At 43.2% G+C, this 20,067-nt stretch overlaps 1 protein-coding gene across 5 annotated transcripts in view; it reads left to right on the plus strand.

Annotated features, from left to right (window-relative positions):
• DDX11 (DEAD/H-box helicase 11) overlaps positions 1–19,755 on the plus strand; it is a 42,314-nt gene extending 22,559 nt beyond the window's left edge. For 4 of the 5 annotated variants that reach the window (XM_039333347.1, XM_039333345.1, XM_039333339.1 and 1 more), the window contains exons 16-27: positions 1,339–1,450; positions 2,225–2,359; positions 3,535–3,647; positions 7,495–7,567; positions 8,274–8,377; positions 10,277–10,426; positions 12,376–12,444; positions 12,554–12,654; positions 14,034–14,118; positions 17,014–17,089; positions 19,275–19,429; positions 19,617–19,755. In XM_039333347.1, coding sequence (XP_039189281.1) covers positions 1,339–1,450; positions 2,225–2,359; positions 3,535–3,647; positions 7,495–7,567; positions 8,274–8,377; positions 10,277–10,426; positions 12,376–12,444; positions 12,554–12,654; positions 14,034–14,118; positions 17,014–17,089; positions 19,275–19,429; positions 19,617–19,661 — 1,218 coding nt within the window. In that variant the 3' untranslated portion in view covers positions 19,662–19,755. The remainder of the gene's footprint in view (positions 1–1,338; positions 1,451–2,224; positions 2,360–3,534; positions 3,648–7,494; positions 7,568–8,273; positions 8,378–10,276; positions 10,427–12,375; positions 12,445–12,553; positions 12,655–14,033; positions 14,119–17,013; positions 17,090–19,274; positions 19,430–19,616) is intronic. The other variant, XM_039333352.1, reaches the window with a different exon arrangement.
• Positions 19,756–20,067: the final 312 nt, after the last annotated feature.

The raw sequence follows: 20,067 nt of genomic DNA on the forward strand, positions 1-20,067 counted from the left end.
GTGAATGGATGGGATATGGCTCCCCCAAATTTTCAAAAGATGCTACCTTACTGTAACTTACTCTATCGAGTAGAAGGGAATATTATTAAATCTGTGGTAGGTGAATAATTATACTATAATTAAAATTAAAGGTAAGCTAAATACATTAAATTAATCAAACTTACAAAGTACAGATTGTCCTCGGCTTGCAACCGCAATTGAGCCCAAAATTTATGTTGCTAAGCAAGACCTTTATTAAGTTTTGCTCATTTTACGACCTTTCTTGTCACGCTGGTTAAGTGAACCACTGCAGTTGTTAACTGAATCTAACTTCCCCATTGACTCTGCTTGTCAGAAGTTCACAGAAGGTGATCACGTGACCCCAGGACACCGGAACTGTCATAAATGTGAACCAGTGGCCAAGCATCTGAATTTTGATTACATGACCATGGTGTCATGGTTCTGACAGAGGAAACCCTTCAAATGAACTTCGAGGCATTGTTTTCCTCAAAGAATATTTTATTCGGGAAACAAAGTATCAGCACTACCGTATATTCCGGTGTATAAGGCGACCTGGCGTATAAGACGACCCCTGTCTTCAGCGCCGGGTCGCATGCCTAGAAAGTCATCTTATATGCCAGAAACTACCATTATTTCCAGTGTATAAGACGACTCGGTGTATAAGACGACCCCTGACTTCAGCGCTGATTTTAATGCTTGCGAAAGTCGTCTTATATGCTGGAAAGTACGGTACATAGTTGAACCCAAAAACTAAATTCCCCTTCCCTGGATACAAAGTAACAAAGTGCAATTCCCACCCCCCAAAAAACAGTCATAAAGCACATTCCCCAATTAGCTTAAAGCGCGGGCTTTCTCCTCAGTTCTCCAGCCCGCCAAAACGTTATCAGCTCTGGACCCAGTTTGTCCTTGGGTTCCCATGGCAGAGTTATTATTATTATGACGAACTGAACTCTCATTCCAATCCCTCCTCCCAGCACCAATTAATTCTAAAAGCATAGAGAACATGGCTGCATTTTCATCTGTTGTCAAAGCAAGAACATCCGATGTTAGCAGCGTTGACACATGGAGAGGCTGCAACAGTTGTAAGAGTGAAAAAAGTTCCATTGTAACTTTGAATGGTCACTAAATGAGTGGTTGTAAATTGAGGACTACCTGCATGGCCTTTAAGAAACCAACTGAGGCTCTTCATGTTTCTGGGGTATGTATGCTAGTCTCCCTTGGGAAGACAGATTACCTGGATGTTTTCCTCTTTCCCATCTTTGAGGGAATGATTAATAAGCAGGAAAATTTACGGACAATATTTAAATAATACTTTCTGATCCCTTTCCTGTCTTGAAGCTATTAGGTTTTGTGGAAAGATATGGAGTTTTCAAAACCAGGAAAGATGACCAAAAGTTGACTGGCTTGCAGAGCTTTCTGCAAACCTTGAACAAGAGACCAGAAAAAGAAGGTGAGTTTGGCTACAAAGCAATTTTTGGCAGTTTTAAGAATTGGAAGGAGGTTGTAAAAATTTTTAAAAATTTTTAATAATAAAAAAAAAGAATTGGAAGGAGGTGAGTTGGAAGAGGCAGGACAGTGATATTTCAGTAGATTTGGAAACGGGGTATGTGTATGTGTCTATATAGAGCAGGGGTAGTCAACCTTGGCTCTTTTATGACTCGTGGACTTCAACTCCCAGAATTCCTGAGCCAGCTAAGCTGGCTCAGGAATTCTGGGAATTGAAGTCCACGAGTCATAAAAGAGCCAAGGTTGACTACCCCTGATATAGAGCTTCTCTGTTTTTGAGTTCTTTCTCTTAATTTCAGTGGAAGTAGCATATCCATGTATTTGCTCCTGTGTTGATCTTGACATTAGATTTCATGTGGAGTTGTGTCTTAGGACAAATATATTATTTTCCCTTAGAAAAAGAAGTCATTTTTTCTACCTGTCTCTTAAAAATCAATGAAGAATCATAATTTGGCTTTTCTTGCTACAATAATTCTGTTTTTGCAAGATTGGACAATATATGAGCCATATGTCATTGTCTTGATAAACTGATCTGGAACGGGAATGCAAAAACGTCTTGTCTGCAGCCTTTTTTTGCATTAACATACATTTAGACATAGCCCAAGTGAAAATAAATTGGACATGTTCCTTGTTTCATTGTTGAAGTAAGGATTGGGAGATTATGTTCTGCAGGGGAGCAGTTGGCTTTCCAAATGAGAAATTGATTTTTGATTTTCAGGGGCTTTGCAAAGTTCTCTCGGGGAAGGTGAAGATGACCACCCCAAAATGGCATCTCCACTAATGCACATTGAAAGCTTTTTAGCCGCACTCACGAATGCAAACCAAGATGGGAGAGTCATTCTCAGCAGGCAAGGTATTTAATATTTGCATTTTATTTAAAAATAAGTACATCTATATACATTTAATTATTTAAAGATAATTCTATTATAAATAGCAATAGCGCTTAGACTTATATACCGCTTCATACTGCTTTACAGCACTCTCTAAGCGGTTTACAGAGTCAACATATTGCTCCACACAATCTGGGTCTTCATTTTACTGACCTAGGAAAGCTGGAAGGCTAAGTCAGCCTTGAGCATGTCAGGATCGAACTCCTGGCAGTGGGCAGTGAGCTAGCCTGCAATATTGCATTCTAACCACTGTGCCACCACACAGCAATCACAATTGGGATTGGCAACTCCATCACAAAGCAACAGGATCACTAAACAATATTTTGCATGATTGCAACAGGCTTACAACATTGCTTCCCATTTGGTCATTAAGCAAGTCACTAGAGGTTGTTAAGTGAGAAATCATGTGACTGTGCTTGTGATTTTACTGCTAACTTCTCTATTGACTCTGATTGTTGGGAGTTGGTTGTGAAGCACATAGATAGCAATTATGTGACCATGGGATGTTAAGGGTTGTCATAAATGGGAGGACTGGTTGTAAAGTGTATTCATTTTTATTTATTTAGAAAACTGCCCATCCACCTCACAAAGTATTTTTCTCAGAACTATTGTGATTTGAACAGTCGCTAAACATGGCAGTCATTATGTGAGGTCTGTCTGTATCTCCTCAGGTGCCTTTCCTGAAGAAAACGTCTGAAAACAAAACAAAACCCCAACATTTTAATGTAAATGTTTGATGCCTTTTTTGTAGGAGCACATACCTAAACAATTCAATTGCAATTTGAGTCGTGGAAATGTTATTCTCCAGGCATTGCTAAATTACAGCACCTAATTCATTTTGGATCCTGGGATTGTGGCAATATTAAGGAAGGGATGGGATTTATCGCTACTCACTAAACTACTTTATTAAATATTGTCATAATATTTAATCAAGTTATATTACCATATTAGCCCATGGGAACCAACAGCAGTTGCATTTGTTGTTATCTTTCTTTAAGAATATTTCTACTGTTTAATTTGAAGCATCCTGCAAATTGACAGTAGCAGGGCCAGGGCTGAGGTGGGATGGAGTGGAAAGCCCCCTTCCATGTTTTTAATTGTTTACTTGCCAACTCTTTGAATGTGCTGATTTTTCTAGGTACTTTAGCCCAGAGCAGCCTCAAGTTCCTTTTACTCAATCCAGCTGTACATTTTGCCACAGTGCTGAAAGAATGTCGGGCTGTGGTCATCGCTGGGGGCACCATGCAGCCGGTGAGGAACGAATCAGATATCTTCATACTTCACTTGGGTGATGGTTAACCACTTTTAAATAGCAAATGATTAATTTTTTGGCTCATTCTGCCCCTTCTCCTTGACACCATTTTGTGTTTAGCACACCTGGCAAGCCTATCATAGTGTTTACAGCCATAGTCACATAAATTGCTATATATGTGCCTCACAGTCAGCTTCCAATGAGCAGAACAACCCTGGGAACTTTAAGATGGGTGGTCTTCAATTCCCAGAATCCTCTGACTGGCTGGAGAATTCTGGGAGTTGATGTCTACACATCTTAAAATTCCCAAAGTTGAAAAACATTGATTTGGACGTTGAGCTTCTTGATCTATTTCTTCAATATGCCTGCTATTTTTCCCAAGTCCTAGAAATGTCCTAACTCTTTGCATTTAATAGTAAACATTTTAGTTTTCCCATAAAGAAACAGGATTTTAGTAACGCCATAGTGGCAGGTTCCATCATGCTAGAATACTGATATCTAGGCTTGAGTCTGGTGTCATCTGAGTGGTGGTCTAGAGGAAAGGTTATAAAGAGTAATTCTTAGCATACAAATCCAGTGATTTGTTGCCCTGGAAAATTCAGGTTGTATCATGAACTCTGGTGGTTTGTCCTTTAGCCAGCAATCTTTTTTTCACTGAAGTAGAGAGAAAGAGATAGGTACCGTCTTTCTGTAAAGCAACTTTTGTCAGAGAAGTAATGTGGGAAGTGAGATCAGCTTGAATATTTGCTGTCCTTTTTTTGATTTATTCACAAAAAATCCCAGACTCACTTTGGTTTGTTAACCACATGAAATCAATCAGTAACTTATCAAGAAATAAATTCAGGAGGCAGGATCTGGTCAAATGGCCTTTGAGAAACACCACACAATATGGTTCCTCACTTCCATTCTCCCCCCCCCCTCCCAACCTAGTAGTTTGAACATTCACTGAGACTTCCTCCCCCTGTTGCCTTCTCTCATTTAAATCAATCCCTGTAACAGGCATTTCTAATCGACTGTAGTGAGCTCTGTATGTGTTGGACTAAAACACGTGGCAATCATATGACTGCAATGATTGTAAATGCGATTGTCAACGACACTGGCTGCAGCCATCTTTCTTTGTTTTTTGGTTGCCACAGCAATGAGAGGGGGGGAGATGCATTCTTTTAGTCTAATCCAGGGGTAGGCAACCTTGGCTCTTTTATGATTCATGGACTTCAACTCCCAGAATCCCCAGAAACATGGCTCAGCTTGGAAACCTCTCTTTCCCCTCAGCATGGCTGGCTCAGGAATTCTGGGAGTTGAAGTCCACGAGTCATAAAAGTAGCCAAGGTTGCCTACCCCTGGTCTAGCTATAACAATAACTTTCTGGTGGGAACCAAGGTCAAGCCATTTAAGTGTTTGGCGGGCTGGAGCTACCGTTAGAAAGCCTGCCAAAGGTGTTAATTGGGGATTGTGATTTATGACATACTTGAGGGTGGGGAGTTCAACTTTTACTTTGTAACCTTTGGGGGGGGGACTTTCAGTCTTGGTTTCACCTTTGTTCGTGCTGATATTATGTAGCCATTAAAATTGTTCTTTGAGGAAAACAAAAGTTCTCATTTCTACTGGTCTCATCTATCGGAACCATGACAGCGATGACTGATCACAACGTTATTTTTTTAGCACTATCATAACTTCAAATGGTTGCTGTCTGAGGCAGTCGGTGGTCTTCACTTCCTGACTGCCTCATGTAGCAGCCGTGTGAAGTTATGACAGTAATGAAAAAAATAATTTTGTGACCAGCCATCGCATTCACAATCATTGTGGCATCTCTCAGTCATAGGATTGCCATGTGTTTTAGTCCAATACAACATAGTCCTAGTTGTGGTTGCTAAGTGAGGACTACCTGCATGTGTGTCTCTGTGTAAGAGATATTTTTGAGTTCAGCTCTCAAACATGGAACTGTGGAGGTTTTCTGTCCCTGATGGCATATTTGACACTGGGACACATTCATAGCTTGGTTGCAAAAAATGCTGTTTTCTATGCGGTAGGTTCCAGTGTTAATCTCTGCTACATGCAGCTCTGATTATACTGACTCAGTCCGATGATCAGCCTGACTTTATCAAACGCACCTTTCTATGCCTATAGAATTTGTCTGTAAATATTTTTGCTTGCAATTTTGTACAACTCTGTTTGAAACCGATGTCTATTAAAAATTCAGTCGGGGTGGTTCGGATAGCAGAGAAGTAGCTGTAAAGTTATTACTGTACTGAAGTAAAATGAAAGTGCCTAGTGACGCTACTGCCCTTAATTTGTGATGCTTAAAGCAAGGGATCTTCTTGGAGGGGGAGCACTACTGAATGAAAGGCCTGTAGCACGTGGCCTCTAAATTTATTTTCTCTTTGTGAGTAAATGGCAGAAAAGAGAAGGAGTTAATTTTCTTCCTCTGCATCTTACACCGAGGTAGGCTTGGGAAAGGATCTTAGCCAGTGGTAAGAGCAGTTCTGTTATGTGCAGAACCTCTCAAATATACCGTATTTTCCGGCGTATAAGACGACTGGGCGTATAAGACGACCCCCAACTTTTGAGAAGGTTTTCATGAAAGTCGTCTTATACGCTGGAAAATACGGGTACTTTAACTTTATATTTCATCGTTTGTTCCTGATCTGCTGAAGACAAATGTAGCTGGGTAACATCCCATAATAAGCATGGGGGTGCACTTGTGAAGCTTTGCAGTATATGAGGAACTGCCTCACCCCAATGGGACTAGCTGGCCCCTCTTGTTCCAGTGGAAGCCTGCCAGACCGCTTCCGGGACGACACCCCGTGGGTGGATCACTCTGTCATCTGCGCAGCGAGAGCACCAGCCACGGCGGCAGGTTGTCAAAGAAGTGGCCGAGCACGGAGGAGGAAACGCTGAGTGTCCATCCTTCGGGATCCCAGGGCTTCTGGTGCTCAGCGCGATGGTACCTGGTGTGGTCAACCCCAAGAAAGCGGCACCCTCTGCGCAGCCCACCGGCTCCCACCAGCTGCTCCTGCCGCCCACCCGAGCAGAGGTGGGTGGCGGGAGGGGGGTTTCCCCGTGGGAGGAAAAGCCCCACTCACACCACCTCCCTCCACCGCCCTAGACTGGGAGGGGCAGGATCTCTGCCCGAGCGGCGGATGCTTCTGCGGAATCGCTGGTTTTCTTTGAGTGCTGAGCAGCATTTCAGCAGCAAGCGGGGCGGGGGCACTTCTTCTCGGGAAGCCCCCGCCTCTGACCCAACAAGGGCATTCTTACTCGGCTGGCTCTCTGCCAGCACTCCTCTCCCGCCATTGGTCCGCCAACGCTCCAACCTCGCCCCTTCCTCCCAGCTGTTTCTCGGAGGGACACTTTTCTAGGGCTATTTGGCTGCGTGAATCACTTAAACTCTCATTCAGACAGCCAATCCCCCCGCCAAGGGGTGAGGAGCATGGGGCTCAGGATACGGGGGAGCTTGCTTTGATGTACCTGTATTTTCCGGCGTATAAGACGACCCCCAACTTTTGAGAAGATTTTCATGGTTTAGAAAGTTGTCTTATACGCCGGAAAATATGGTACTTGAAATGGCACTTCTAGCTTTGAGATTCAGACTGCAAAGGACTTTCCACCTGAGAAGCTTCTAATACCAAATAGGATGAGTAATGTTGAGTTAAAGGTGCAAATAGCCAGACCTGGCATAGGTGGGCATGTTATGGGGTCCTCAGAAAAACAAATTTTATTCTCTTGCTGCAGATCTGAGGCTACAAGGGCAGGATTTGGATCTTTTCCTCCCCAAGAGTTGAACACTCTGAGCACTGCATGCTATTTAAGCCTTCTAAAGAATGATTTTCATTTTCTGCCTTGCAGGTGGCTGATTTCCGGGAACAGCTGCTTTTGGGTGCCGGTGTTGATGCGGACAGGATTGAGGAATTTTCCTGTGGTAAGTACTGGGGAGCGGCTGTAACCCCGGATCTCTTGATTCTTGCTTGATGTTGATGATGTTGGCATAGTCAAACTTTCAAAATGGAGGACAATGTTAGACATATTAAGTGCAGGTTAACTAGATGCTGTGAAAGTTTTTATCAACATAGACCAGACTAAGAAATTGACACAAAATAGGTCAGGACTTTTGGCGGGCTTTCTAATGGTAGCTCCAGCCTGCCAAACACTTAAATGGCTTGACCTTGGTTCCAACATATTGTTGTGAGTAGACCAGGGGTAGGCAACCTTGGCTACCTTTATGACTCGTGGAATTCAACTTTAATAACTGTAGTACAGAATTTTGCAAATCTGAGTGCGCTTTCCCGTTCCCTCACTTTATTTTCCTGTGAACTAGGGAGGGGCTTGTCTGAGATGTTTTCTCAGGTTATATTCTTGGCCTTGGCTCAAGTCCTGCCTATTTGACCATTTTCTTGCTAGTGAGTCTTCCTTCTATCATTTAAGGCTACTCCCTAATGCCGTTACAGTTTCAGGTTGCACTGAGTGTTGCTCAGAAAAAGAAACAAGCTGATCTCACGGGACTATATTTGTTTAGTTATTATAGTTGAGTATCTGGTGAATTGTACAAGAGCCAGGAAGTTTAGCTTTTCAGCTTCTTAACAGAACAACAGCTTGTTCATTTCTTCCTTTGATTCTTGTGTTATCAGGTCATGTGATTCCCCCTGACAACATTTTACCCATCATCCTCTGCAGTGGTCCATCCAATCAGCTGCTGGAATTTACTTATGAAAAAAGAGGCTTGCCTCAGTTGGTCAGTAATTTTTCTTTATACTTCATTGCCTCTTCAGGCAATGGAGTTTCATAGTTTGAGTTCACTGGGTGACCATATCTGGACTGTCCCTTTGCTATTGCCTAGGCCTTTCCTGCTTGGTGTCTGTCATTTGGTTAGACAGTTGCAAAGAAAGTGGATCCTCTTTGTGGTTTCCGTTGCAGTTAACCTGTTACTGGACTCCATAAGTAGTTCTCCTTGTGGCGATCTGGTTTACTGTATTTCCATGTCAAGAGAGAAGCCATCGTTAGAGTATTGAAGCATAGATGCTCACAAGTGGGAAAGGTCATTAAGAGGGAATCTGGTGTGGTATAGTGTGGATTGGGAAACTAGAGATAATACCAAGTTGTCCTTGACTTATGGTCATCTGTTTAATGACAGTTAGAAGTTATGACCTCAGAAAAAGTGATTTACAACCTGATGTCAAAGTTATGACTGCTGCATCACTGTGTGTGTGTGTGTATGTATGTGAGACATGATCACAATTCAGATGCTTAGCAACTGGCTCACATTTATGATAGCTGCAGTGTTTTCCAGTTGTTTGCAACCTTCCCAGCAAGATTCTGACAAGCCAAGTCAATTGGGAAAGTTGGATTCACTTAATGACTGTGATAAAAATCCTTGTAAACCAGTGGTTCTCAACCTGTGGGTCGGGACCCCATTTGGGTTCGAACGACCATTTCACGGGGGTCGCCAAACAACGCAGTCCGCCATTTTTTCCCCCTTTTCCTTAGCTGTGCTACTCCCTTTTATTCTATTGGCTTTTGAAAGCCAATAGAATAGACTCTCTTGAATAGAGTCTAATTCTATTGGCTTTCAAAAGCCAATAGGAATTGTCCAGGCTGTTTCTGCCCTGCTGAGCCCACCAAAAGTCCCATTCTGCAAACGGTGCTCCACCAGTTGAGTAGTCCTCGACTTAACGACCGGTTGAGTAGTCCTCGACTTACGACCGGTTGGGGTTGCGGCATTAAAAAGGTTGAGAACAACTGTTGTAAACATTAGCCTGGACATGTGACAACTTGCTTAATAAGACTGCATCATTTAGTGACTTAAATTCCAATTTTGTTCATAAGACAAGGAATACTATATAGGATTTCTCATCTTTGTTTTGACAGTTGGACATGGAGCTTTGAAGCAAGGCAGGCCACCTTTTCTTAGGATTAATTTCAAAAACCTTCTGAAAGAGATCAGCACAGACCTCTTGAGTAGACATGTCTGCTCCTTCCTAGCAACCTGTCATTGTGGGAAAGAAGGAATCAAGCAGAAAAAGAGAAGAAAGACGGTGTTAGAAAGAGTAGGATATCCTGTAACACCAGATTCTGCTTGCTTCAGATTTGCCTATCCCAGTGGTTCTCAACCTTTTTAATGCTGCGACCCCCAACTGGTCGTAAGTCGAGGACTACTCAACTGGTCATAAGTCAAGGACTACTCAACTGGTGCAGCACCGTTTGCAGAATGAGACTTTTGGCGAGCTCAGCAGGGCAGAGACAGCCTGGACAATTCCTATTGGCTTTTGAAAGCCAATAGAATTAGACTCTATTCAAGAGAGTCTATTCTATTGGCTTTCAAAAGCCAATAGAATAAAAGGGAGTAGCACAGCTAAGGAAAAGGGGGGGGAAATGGCGGACTGCGTTGTTTATTGACCCCCGTGAAATGGTCGTTCGACCCCAAATGGGGTCCCGACCCACAGGTTGAGAACCACTGGCCTATCCTGTATCCGCCAACTGATTCTTTCTAAGCATAAGTGTACAGCCTTTGGGTTCATGAATTCCCTTCCAGCCCAAGCCCATTCCACCCCAGGAAGGACAGAAGAAAGATTTGACAGAAGAAAGATTTTCTTTCGTGGCTAAAGATAGACATTGTTCTTTCTCCATTTTTCAGATGGAGGAGACAGGGCGGATTCTTTCTAACTTGTGCAACATTGTCCCGGGAGGTGTGGTGTGCTTCTTCCCTTCCTATGACTATGAAAACCAGGTATACTTGCACTGGGAAAAGACAGGATTGCTTAACCGGCTGGCTACTAAGAAAAAGGTAATTCTGCAGCCCGATGCGGCCGGTGAAATCAAACGTTGCACAATTATGAGCTGATTCCTCTCCCTTGTTGTTCTGCCTCATACTAATCCTGCTGCCTGCACAGTGAAGTGAGGAGAGCCAATCCTTAGCTGTTAACCTATCCACGATACTTAAATATTGCTTCATCGTTTCCCAAGCCAAGAATGTTACGGCTTACTTGTGTAGGAGACAGGAAAAACTGTACAAGCCAACCTGAAATTTGGCTGGTGGCATCACCAAGCCAATCTTGACTGATCAGAAAAAGGAAAACAGGGTCAGATATTTTCCAAAGCGCCTGAAGGCAGGACAACTAATCAAGGAGAGAAGCAACCTAGGAGAAACTTCCTGACAGTTAGAACAATTAACCAGTGGAACAACCTGCCTCCAGAAGCAGTGAATGCTCCAACACTGGAAGTTTTTAAGAAGAGACTGGACAGCCATTTATCTGAAACGGTATAGGGTTTCCTGCCTGAGCAGGGGGTTGGACTAGATGACCTCCAAGATCCCTTCCAACTTTACTATTATTATTATTAGGTATAGTTAATCTTTGGATGGGAGAAATCGCTGGGCTGTAGGCTAGACTGGGAAGTTGAAAAGCATCCAAGAAGGTTACTATTCTCATAGATTTCTTCTGACTTAAGGGAATCTTTATCTTTAGTCATCAGGGTTATTCTTTACAGATTGAAAATTAGCATTCTGTAAATTGAAAAACTAAATCCAGCAATTTCCATTTCTTCTTTTATAAGCACACCAGTTGTGCCAAACACCACAATAACTGGGAGCCTGAAGAGCCTTTTAGTCTCTTAGTGATCTGCAACATGGGCTTGTCTGTGATAATAGGGTCAAAGTTGTAAAGTGAACCCAGCTAGATCTGGCCAATGGCTCCTCAAGGAGCATCCTATGTCTTCCTGTGGCCAGCTAGATACATTTAGGAAGTTCACAACATGGACAGCATGGGAATCATCCTTTTCCATTGTGGTTTCCCAGCCACAGGTACTGAAGGCATGCCGCCCATTACTTAGTAAACCTAGAGAAATGGGGAGCGTACATCATCCATTACTCCTCAGTGTCCGTTAACTCCCAAATGCTTCCCCAAGAAGCTTCTTGAATGAGAAGCAAAACGTCTTCAGAGAAAAACAAGAAAGTCCAATTGCCTCTTGAAAAAGCCCCTTTGGGACAACCATGACCTGGATGACTGAGAATCTCCATAGACATTTAGAGCAGCGGTTCTCAACCTATGGGTCGCGACCCCATTTGGGGTCGATCGACCATTTCACAGGGGTCGCCAAGCAAGGCTGTCCGCCATTTTTTTCCCCTTTTTCGGCGGGTGCCTTACCTCCCTTGGGCTGGGCCAGCTGGTGGCCCAGCTGGTGGTCGGCCCGCTCCGTCTCTGCCGCTTGCCAGCTACGCCTTGGCCGGCGCAGGGGGTGGCACCACGCATGCGCGGCGCTCCTGGGCAGGGAAAGTCCTCGACTTACGACGGGTTAGGTAGTCCTCGACTTACAACCGGTTTAGTCCTCAACTTACGACCGGTTGAGGGTCGCGGCATTAAAAAGGTTGAGAACCACTGATTTAGAGGGATGTCTGGATGGAAATTCTGTCCATTGTATCCCAAGTTTGCTAAGTGGGGATCCTTTAGGTCAGTGTTCTTCAGATTTGGCAATTTTAAGATGTGTGGACTTCAATTCCCAGAATTCTCCTGACTGAGGAATTCTGGGGGGGCGGGTTTGAAGTCCACACATCTTAAAAGTTGCCAGCTTGAAAAAACACTAATTTAAATCAAGGTTTTACTGGAGGTGAAGCCGATGTCATTGTTTTTCATTTGGTCACTGTAGAAAAGCCACAAAGCTTTACAGCTCCTAAGATCTTACTATTCACATGGTGTGAATGATGTCCTTCATGTAATTAATGCATGATGCCATTTACAGATATTTCAGGAACCCAAGAAAGCTAATCAGGTGGATCAGGTCTTGGCAGAATATGCCAAGTGTATCAAGGTATGAAATAGAAGATTTTGAAATTATTGAGGAGTTGGGAAGAGGTACTAAGCTGATTGTAGAGGTACTCCAGCTTTTAACCATGCATTGTGGACTTCCTTTGACATAGCGCTGCAACCTAACAGATGGCCCCATGACAGGAGCACTGCTGTTTTCTGTAGTCGGTGGGAAAATGAGCGAAGGAATCAATTTTTCAGACGATCTGGGAAGGTAAAAATAACTTCCTGGGGTGATGGTGGGAGTGGAATTATTAACTGGAATATTTTCTTCCAATGGCTATTTAGAATTTAGAGAATTATAAAATACTGATGGGGTAAAGGCAGCATACTTGGTTTGAGCTAATACAAAATGAAGTCTTAATTTTTGGAAGGCCCGTTCAAATGCTGACTTCTGGGTTTAGCTTTTAGCACAGAACGTTTGACTTTAATGAGACATATTCCCCATTGTGCAACAGACTGAAGGCCAAAGTAGAAGGTATTAGGATGAGAGAGAGAGAAGCTTGTTATGACAAGTGGGAAAAACTGTCACTTCCTTCTTTAAGGCAAATTTGTTGTTTCACATATGTTCCATTTTTTTTCATTTTTAACATCAGAGTTATTCTTCATACCCTGCTCTCTGCACCTGCCTTAGTGGGACAGCTATACAGCTTGACATGCAGAATGGCAGAAAGAAACTGCTGTAAATCAGCTGCCCCACGTTGTCACAAGCAGGTTGTGAAGGCAACTAGGTGGGAGGGTTTTGTAAACTGCAGTGCCTAGCCACGCTTTCAGAGACAAAGCTATTTCTTCATACAAACGAATCCAAAATGAAATAGGCCTCTTCTCCATCAAATAATGCAATAGATCAGTGTTTCCCAGACTTGACAATTTTAAGGCATGTGGACTTCAACTCCCAGAATTCCACAGCCAGCAATGCTGGCTGTGGAATTCTGGGAGTTGAAGTCCACATGCCTTAAAATTGTCAAGTCTGGGAAACACTGCAATAGATCCAGAAAGAGGAGCAGGCTTTGTACCATAAATCATGCCTGAAGGAGGCCAATTTGTATGCAGAATATTATTCCTAAATTGCTTCTTTCCCTCCATTTTACTTAAAGCTCCCTCAAATTGCTGTTTAAGATTCCAAGGGTAAAAACATTAGGCTAACCTGAATGCACTCCATATACCAGCCTATCCACTGCAGGGGCCCTAGATTGAAATTGTAATCTGTTTTTGAAAAGGCAATTTTACCTGCTAATCAAAAAATGGTGCAGTATGCTTCTCCTTGGCATAGGTTTTCACCTTACTTTGCCCAAATAGTGTATTTTTTGTTTCTTTTCTTTAGTTTAAAGAAAGCTTTATACACCGGATATTGCTTTATATGTGACATGCTTGGATTGTAAATTAGTCTGATTGTGTTTTTGCATTTCTTTTCTTCCTATTTTTGTGTATCTTTTTGCAAAACGTGTAATAAAATATAATGACATGGAGAAAAAGAACCCCTTAGATTGAAAGAGTCTATTTGGCATTGCAGGATTATTACGCAAGTTAAAGAGATGGTTCTGGGTGATTTATGTGTTTCTTGCTACTTTTCCCCATTTTCTCTTTTCCCAGGTGTGTAATTATGGTGGGCATGCCCTTCCCCAACATAAAATCTCCAGAACTTCAGGAGAAAGTGGCTTACCTGGATAAAACAATGGTAAAAGATCCAGTGTTTTCCTCTTAGCTTGATCTACGGCAGTGTTTCCCAATCTTGGCCACTTTAAGATGAGTAGACTTCAACTCCCAGCATTCCCCAGCCAGCAAGTGCTGGCTGGGGAATGCTGGGAGTTGAAGTCTGCTCATCTTAAAGATATCAAAGTTTAGAAACTGATCTTACATGATTCCTATTTTTTCTGGTCAACGTACACAATTTCTACATAGTGGTCCGCTGTGCTTTTTCTCTCTCTCAATGTAGTCATGCAACTTAGAATGTTTGCATAGAGCACAGTGGTTAGAATGCAACGCTACAGGCTACTTCTGCTGACTGCTGGCTGACAGCAGTTTGGCAGTTCGAGTCTCACCGGGCTCAAGGTTGACTCAGCTTCCCGTCCTTCCGAGGTCGGTCAAACGAGGACCCAGATTGTTGGGGGCAAGAGGCTGACTCTAAACACTTAGAGAGGGCTGAAAAGCACTGAGTGGTATAGAAGATTAACTGCTACTGCTCTTGTTCTGCTTACAAATGCTTCCTTTTCATAAGTGAGAGAAGCAGCAATTAGTTCTCATTCTTAGGTTAACTGAAATGACATTGAACGACAGGTATTCCTTGACTTTACCCCCATTCATTTAGTGAGTGAAATTAAAATGGTCACTGAAAAAAGTGATTGATGACAGTTTTTCGCACTTATGACCAAAATTCGGGCGGTTGGCAACTGGCATGTACTTACGATAGTTTCACTGTCTTGGGGGGTCAGGTGATCACCATTTGGGGGGGTCATGTGATCACCTTCCCAACTGGCTTCCGACAAGCAAAAAACAATAGGAGAAGCCTGATTTGCTTAGCAACCGCATGATTCATTTAACCATAGTGATTTGCTTAACAACTCTGGCAAAAAAAAGGTCGTAAGAAGGGGTGCAATTCATTGACAACAATCTTGCTTCGCAGTGGAAATCTTGGACTCCATTGTGGTCGTAAGTGGAGGACTGCCTGTATGGCAAGTCCCAAGATAGTGAGTAGTAAGAGAGGCTGGGTATCAGGCCTCGTGCGGCACAAGGCACCTCCTGGGCTTACCGTGGCGGAAACTGTTGGGAGTTGATACAGCTATGCACAGCCCTCCTCTCCCCTTAATGCAGATGTGGCTAATTTATCACTAAATGAGGTAAAGAGAGATCATTCGTTATAGATGGAAGAACTTGTCCTTAGCGAGAACGCTGACTGTTCATTTCTTTGGAAAAAGACTGCGGTCACAAAAGAGAGTCACAAAAGAGTGTGACTGCTTCCCTGTCTCAAAGGCATTTCTGTTTTGCTGGTCAGGGGTCTAAACATGTCAGATTCTCCATTTATTTTTACTTGGTTACCTCCTGTTGCTCTAAATTCTGCATTGCTTGCAACTAGCAAAGGTAGAGTTGTAGATTGCCATGCAGGGACATGAAACCATTGGAGCTGGGAAAGTCATCTGACTAGGTCAGAGGTCTGCAACCTTGACAACTTTACGACTTGTGGACTTCAGCTCCCAGAATTGCTCAGCCAGCTATGCTGGCTGAGGAATTCTGGGAGCTGAAGTCCACAAGTCTTAAAGTTGTCAAGGTTGCAGACCCTGGACTAGGTAATTGCACCAAATGATTGTCTCCAACACAACTACAGGCAATCCTTGACTTACAACATTTCATTTAGTGACCGAAGTTACAACGGCACGGAAAAATATGACTTACAACCGTGTTCACACTTATGACTTGTCATAGCATTGTGGTCATATGATCAAATGCAGGTGCTTGGCAACTGACTCTTATTTATGATGGTTGCATTATCCCAGGATCATGCAATTACCTTTTGCAACTTTCTGACAAGCAAAGGCAATGGGATAGCCAAATTCGCTTCACAAACTTAAGTTCAGCGATTTACTTAACTATGGCAAGAAACGTAATATGGGGCAAAATTCATTTAACAACTGTCTCACTTAGCAACAGAAATGTGGGGCTCAATTATGGTTGTAAGTCGAGGACTACCCGTACTTATTTGGGGTAGCAATTACCAAGACTGGATTTATCTACTCTGAATATGCTGTCACACCTATCCTTGAACAGAATTAAGGAACTTCTATGTAACCTATGTAGGAGCACAAAGGTGGGGTATAAATCAAATAAATAACATTAGTGGCATCATTTGTAGGGGATGGCTGGATTGTTGGTTGACTTGAGATGAGTATTCTTGAGAGTCAGTTTGGTCTACCGGTTAAGGCACCAGGATAGAAAGTGGGAGACTGAGCTCAAGTCCTGCCTTAGCCATGAAAGCCAACTGGGTGACTTTGGGCCAGTCACTCTCTCTCTTCTGAACCCACTTCACAAAGTGGTTGTTGTGGGGAAAACAGGAGGAAGGTGTGTTGGATAATTATTTGCAAAAATAATAAAGACGGGACACAAACAAAAATTAAAAAAAAAGTTTCTAGCCCAGTGGTGGTGAACCTATGGCACGAGTGCCAGAGGCGGTATTCAGAGTCCTCTCTGTGGACACTCGCCCCATCGCCCCAGCCTCACCTCCCCGTGGCCCCCTCACCAACAGCCCCCTCGGAGGAGAGTCACCCCTGAGCACAGCCCATGCGGAGCAGCGCAGCCAAGGACATGGCAGCCGTGCAGCGGCGACAAGATTCTGCCCTCGTGCCCCGTCACACACAGATGATGCTGCAAGGCCCGGGTGGAGGGCATGGCCGCCATGGTGCTGCTGGGCTGCTCGGCAATCTGAAGGCAGTAGAAGGCCCTGTGGATGGACGGGGCCGGGTGGGTGGGATGGGGCAGAGCGAGGCAGGCGGTACCATTTTGGGGGCACTCAGTCTCTAAAAAGTTAGCCATCGCTGTTCTAGCCCCACTCATATATCCCCCTTGTCTTGATTTTCTCTAGCCAAAGTCTGCAGGCCAATCTCCAGGAAACTTGCTCATTGAAAATCTATGCATGAAAGCAGTCAACCAGTCAGTAGGTAAGGAGGCAGTTGGTGCTAAAATACCCCTCTGGCAATCAAGAGTTTTGTGTTTGGTCAAATGGGACTCGCTTACCTCATTGTCAGTTTTAAACATGGGATCGCTGCCAAGCAACTGATCAGGGAAGTTTTGACAAGGCAGCAGAGAAATTAGGAATGGGTAGTCTTTTCTGTTACACGTTTACGACGCAGTCGTACTGTATGCACATTTTTCATACGAGCTTCTGTGCAAAGTTGGCTCATCACCACGACAGTAATGAAGTATAATGGCAAGTGATCGTTTAGGTCAGTGGTTCTCAACCTGTGGGTTGGGATCCCATTTGGGGTTGAATGACCATTTCACGGGGGTCGCCAAACGCAGTCCGCCATTTCCCCCCCCCTTTTCCTTAGCTGTGCTACTCCCTTTTATTCTATTGGCTTTTGAAAGCCAATAGAACAGACTCTCTTGAATAGTCTAATTCTATTGGCTTTCAAAAGCCAATAGGAATTGTCCAGGCTGTCTCTGCCCTGCTGAGCCCGCCAAAAGTCCCATTCTGCAAACGGTGCTGCACCAGTTGAGTAGTCTTCGACTTACGACCGGTTGAGTAGTCCTCACTTACGACCGGTTGAGGGTCGTGGCATTAAAAAGGCTGAGAACCACTGGTTTAGGTCATGGTTTGTACATAAGAGGATCCTAGATTCATTTCTGTGCAATGCTTAAGTAACACGAGAGCAGAAAAACCTCTGCTTCTGATTATGGACAACTGCTATGGGCAAGATGGATCTTCGGATTGGATATGAAATAGTATCCTTTGGAATTGAGCTGTGAGGAGGCCTTTTTAACCGACTTGCCAAAATGCTAGAGAGAGCAGTTTGTGAGAAGATATTAGGAGGAATCTCTGCCACTTTCTCCTACTTAGTTTCATGCATTCATAATCTAAGTTCCATCTTGCTAAGTTTGGTAAAAGATATACCAGTAAGGTTATCAGTATAAAATATTGAGTCCTTAGATCAAAATTTATTTTATTAAGGAATAGCTCACAGCTGTTTCAGCGTAACAGCTTTCTGCAACCTGAGTGCTTTCCACATGCATAGATTTCAGCTCCCAGAATTCTCACAAGTATTCTGGTCTGGCTGGGAAATTTTGAGAGCTGAAGTTCACATGTCTAAAGAACAGACAGGCTGCTGAAGGTTGTACCCATTCTTTGCCCTAGTCATCTTGAGGGAGGAAATACCGTATATTCCGGCGTATAAGACGACTTTTGAGAGCGTTGAAACAGGCGCCGAACTCGGGGGTTGTCTTATATGCCGAGTCGTCTTATACGCCGGAAATAAGGTAGTTTCCGGCGTATAAGACGACTTTCTAGGCATGCGACTCGGCATCAATCGTCTTATACGCCGGAAATACCGGTAGTTTCCGGCATATAAGATGACTTTCTAGGCATGCGACTCGGCGTCGATCGTCTTGCGACTCGGCGTCAAACTCGGGTCATCTTATATGCCGGGTCGCCCTATATGCTGGAATATACGGTATTTGTATGTCAATCTCATTCTTGCCCCAAGCCTTGGGTGTTTTCGGAAGGGAAGAGAAGCTTTTCCTGGAAGTTCTAGCACAGTGTTCCTCAACCTTGGCAACTGGAAGATGTGTAGACTTCAATTCCCAGAATTCCCTAGGCAGCCATGCTGGCTGGAGAATTCTGGGCACTGAAGACTACCCGTCTTGAAGTTGTCAAGGTTGAGAAATACTGCTTTGTTTGCCAGTGCTCAGTGACTTCTCATTTTGTATTGAATTTAATCCTATGTTAGCCATTCAGTGTGACAAGGAAAAGTAAGATCTTCTGGGACACTACACAACCTCTTCATGACCTGTTTTCCTTGTTACCTTCTGGGAGGAGGCTTCGTGGTATCCGAAGCAGAACATCCAGATTCAGCCAGAGTTTCATTCCATACAGCATTAACCTTGCGAACTCTCAAGCTTCCTCCTTCCGTTATATATTCAGGATGGACAGTATTTAATATTTATTTGCTACGTCTATGTAGGGATGCGGGTCTATACATATGTTGTTCATAGTATGTTTAGGTGTGTGTCATGTATGTGTTTTCACTTTGAGAGCGGGCAACTAAATTTCATTTTTGATGTGTGCCATCAGTATAAAAATGACAATAAAGGTTATCTTATCTTAAATAAGATGGTTTGCTTTTACAGGAAGAGCAATTCGGCATCAAAAGGACTTTGCCAGTATTGTGCTTTTAGATCACAGATACACACGTCCAGCTGTTCTCAACAAACTTCCTCAATGGATTAAAAGCAGAACCCTAATCAAGGATAGGTTTGGACCGGCTTTTGCAGAGCTAAGAAAAGTAAGTCCCCAGTTAGACTCCATTTGCAAATTCCTATGAAATGATATCATCCTAGAGAATTCAGACATCAATTAATTAAAGCTAGATTCTTAAGATTTATTTTCCTGCTGTTGAGATGTGCTCATTATTATTTCTATTGACTTTCGTCACTATGTGCCTCATCTAATTCCTAATTTCTGTCTTGCAGTTCCATTGGGAAAAGAAATCCAATTCCACGTCTGTCTCTTTGTGAGGAACTTGGAGATCTATTCAAAGCTGCTACCTCTGCCTATGCAAAATGTCTCCTGTGTATTTAAATGCATTATACTTTTATTGTGTGATCTTAATTTTGAGTATGTTTTTCTTCCAGTCTCTAAAATAGTTTTCTGATCTCACCATGCTAAACTAAATTAAGGCTGGAAAAGGGGTGCTTTCTTCTGTTTATGGTAGAATTGATTTCTCCGCTGAAAAGCTTTGGACAAAAACATCGTTCCCCCCTTATTTCATTCTGCACATCAGTGCCTCTTGGACTTTATTCTGAGGTTATAATATATGCTGTTCGAAGTTCAAGGCAGGTGGTTAATAAGGGTGTGCAAACATTTTGACACTGAACCAGAGCTTGAAGTGATTATTTCAAGCTTAAATTAGCTTGAATTTAA

This window comes from Crotalus tigris, unplaced genomic scaffold (genome assembly GCF_016545835.1).
Source record: "Crotalus tigris isolate CLP2741 ecotype Arizona unplaced genomic scaffold, ASM1654583v1 scf7180000017625.6296891, whole genome shotgun sequence".
Lineage (NCBI taxonomy): Eukaryota > Metazoa > Chordata > Lepidosauria > Squamata > Viperidae > Crotalus > Crotalus tigris.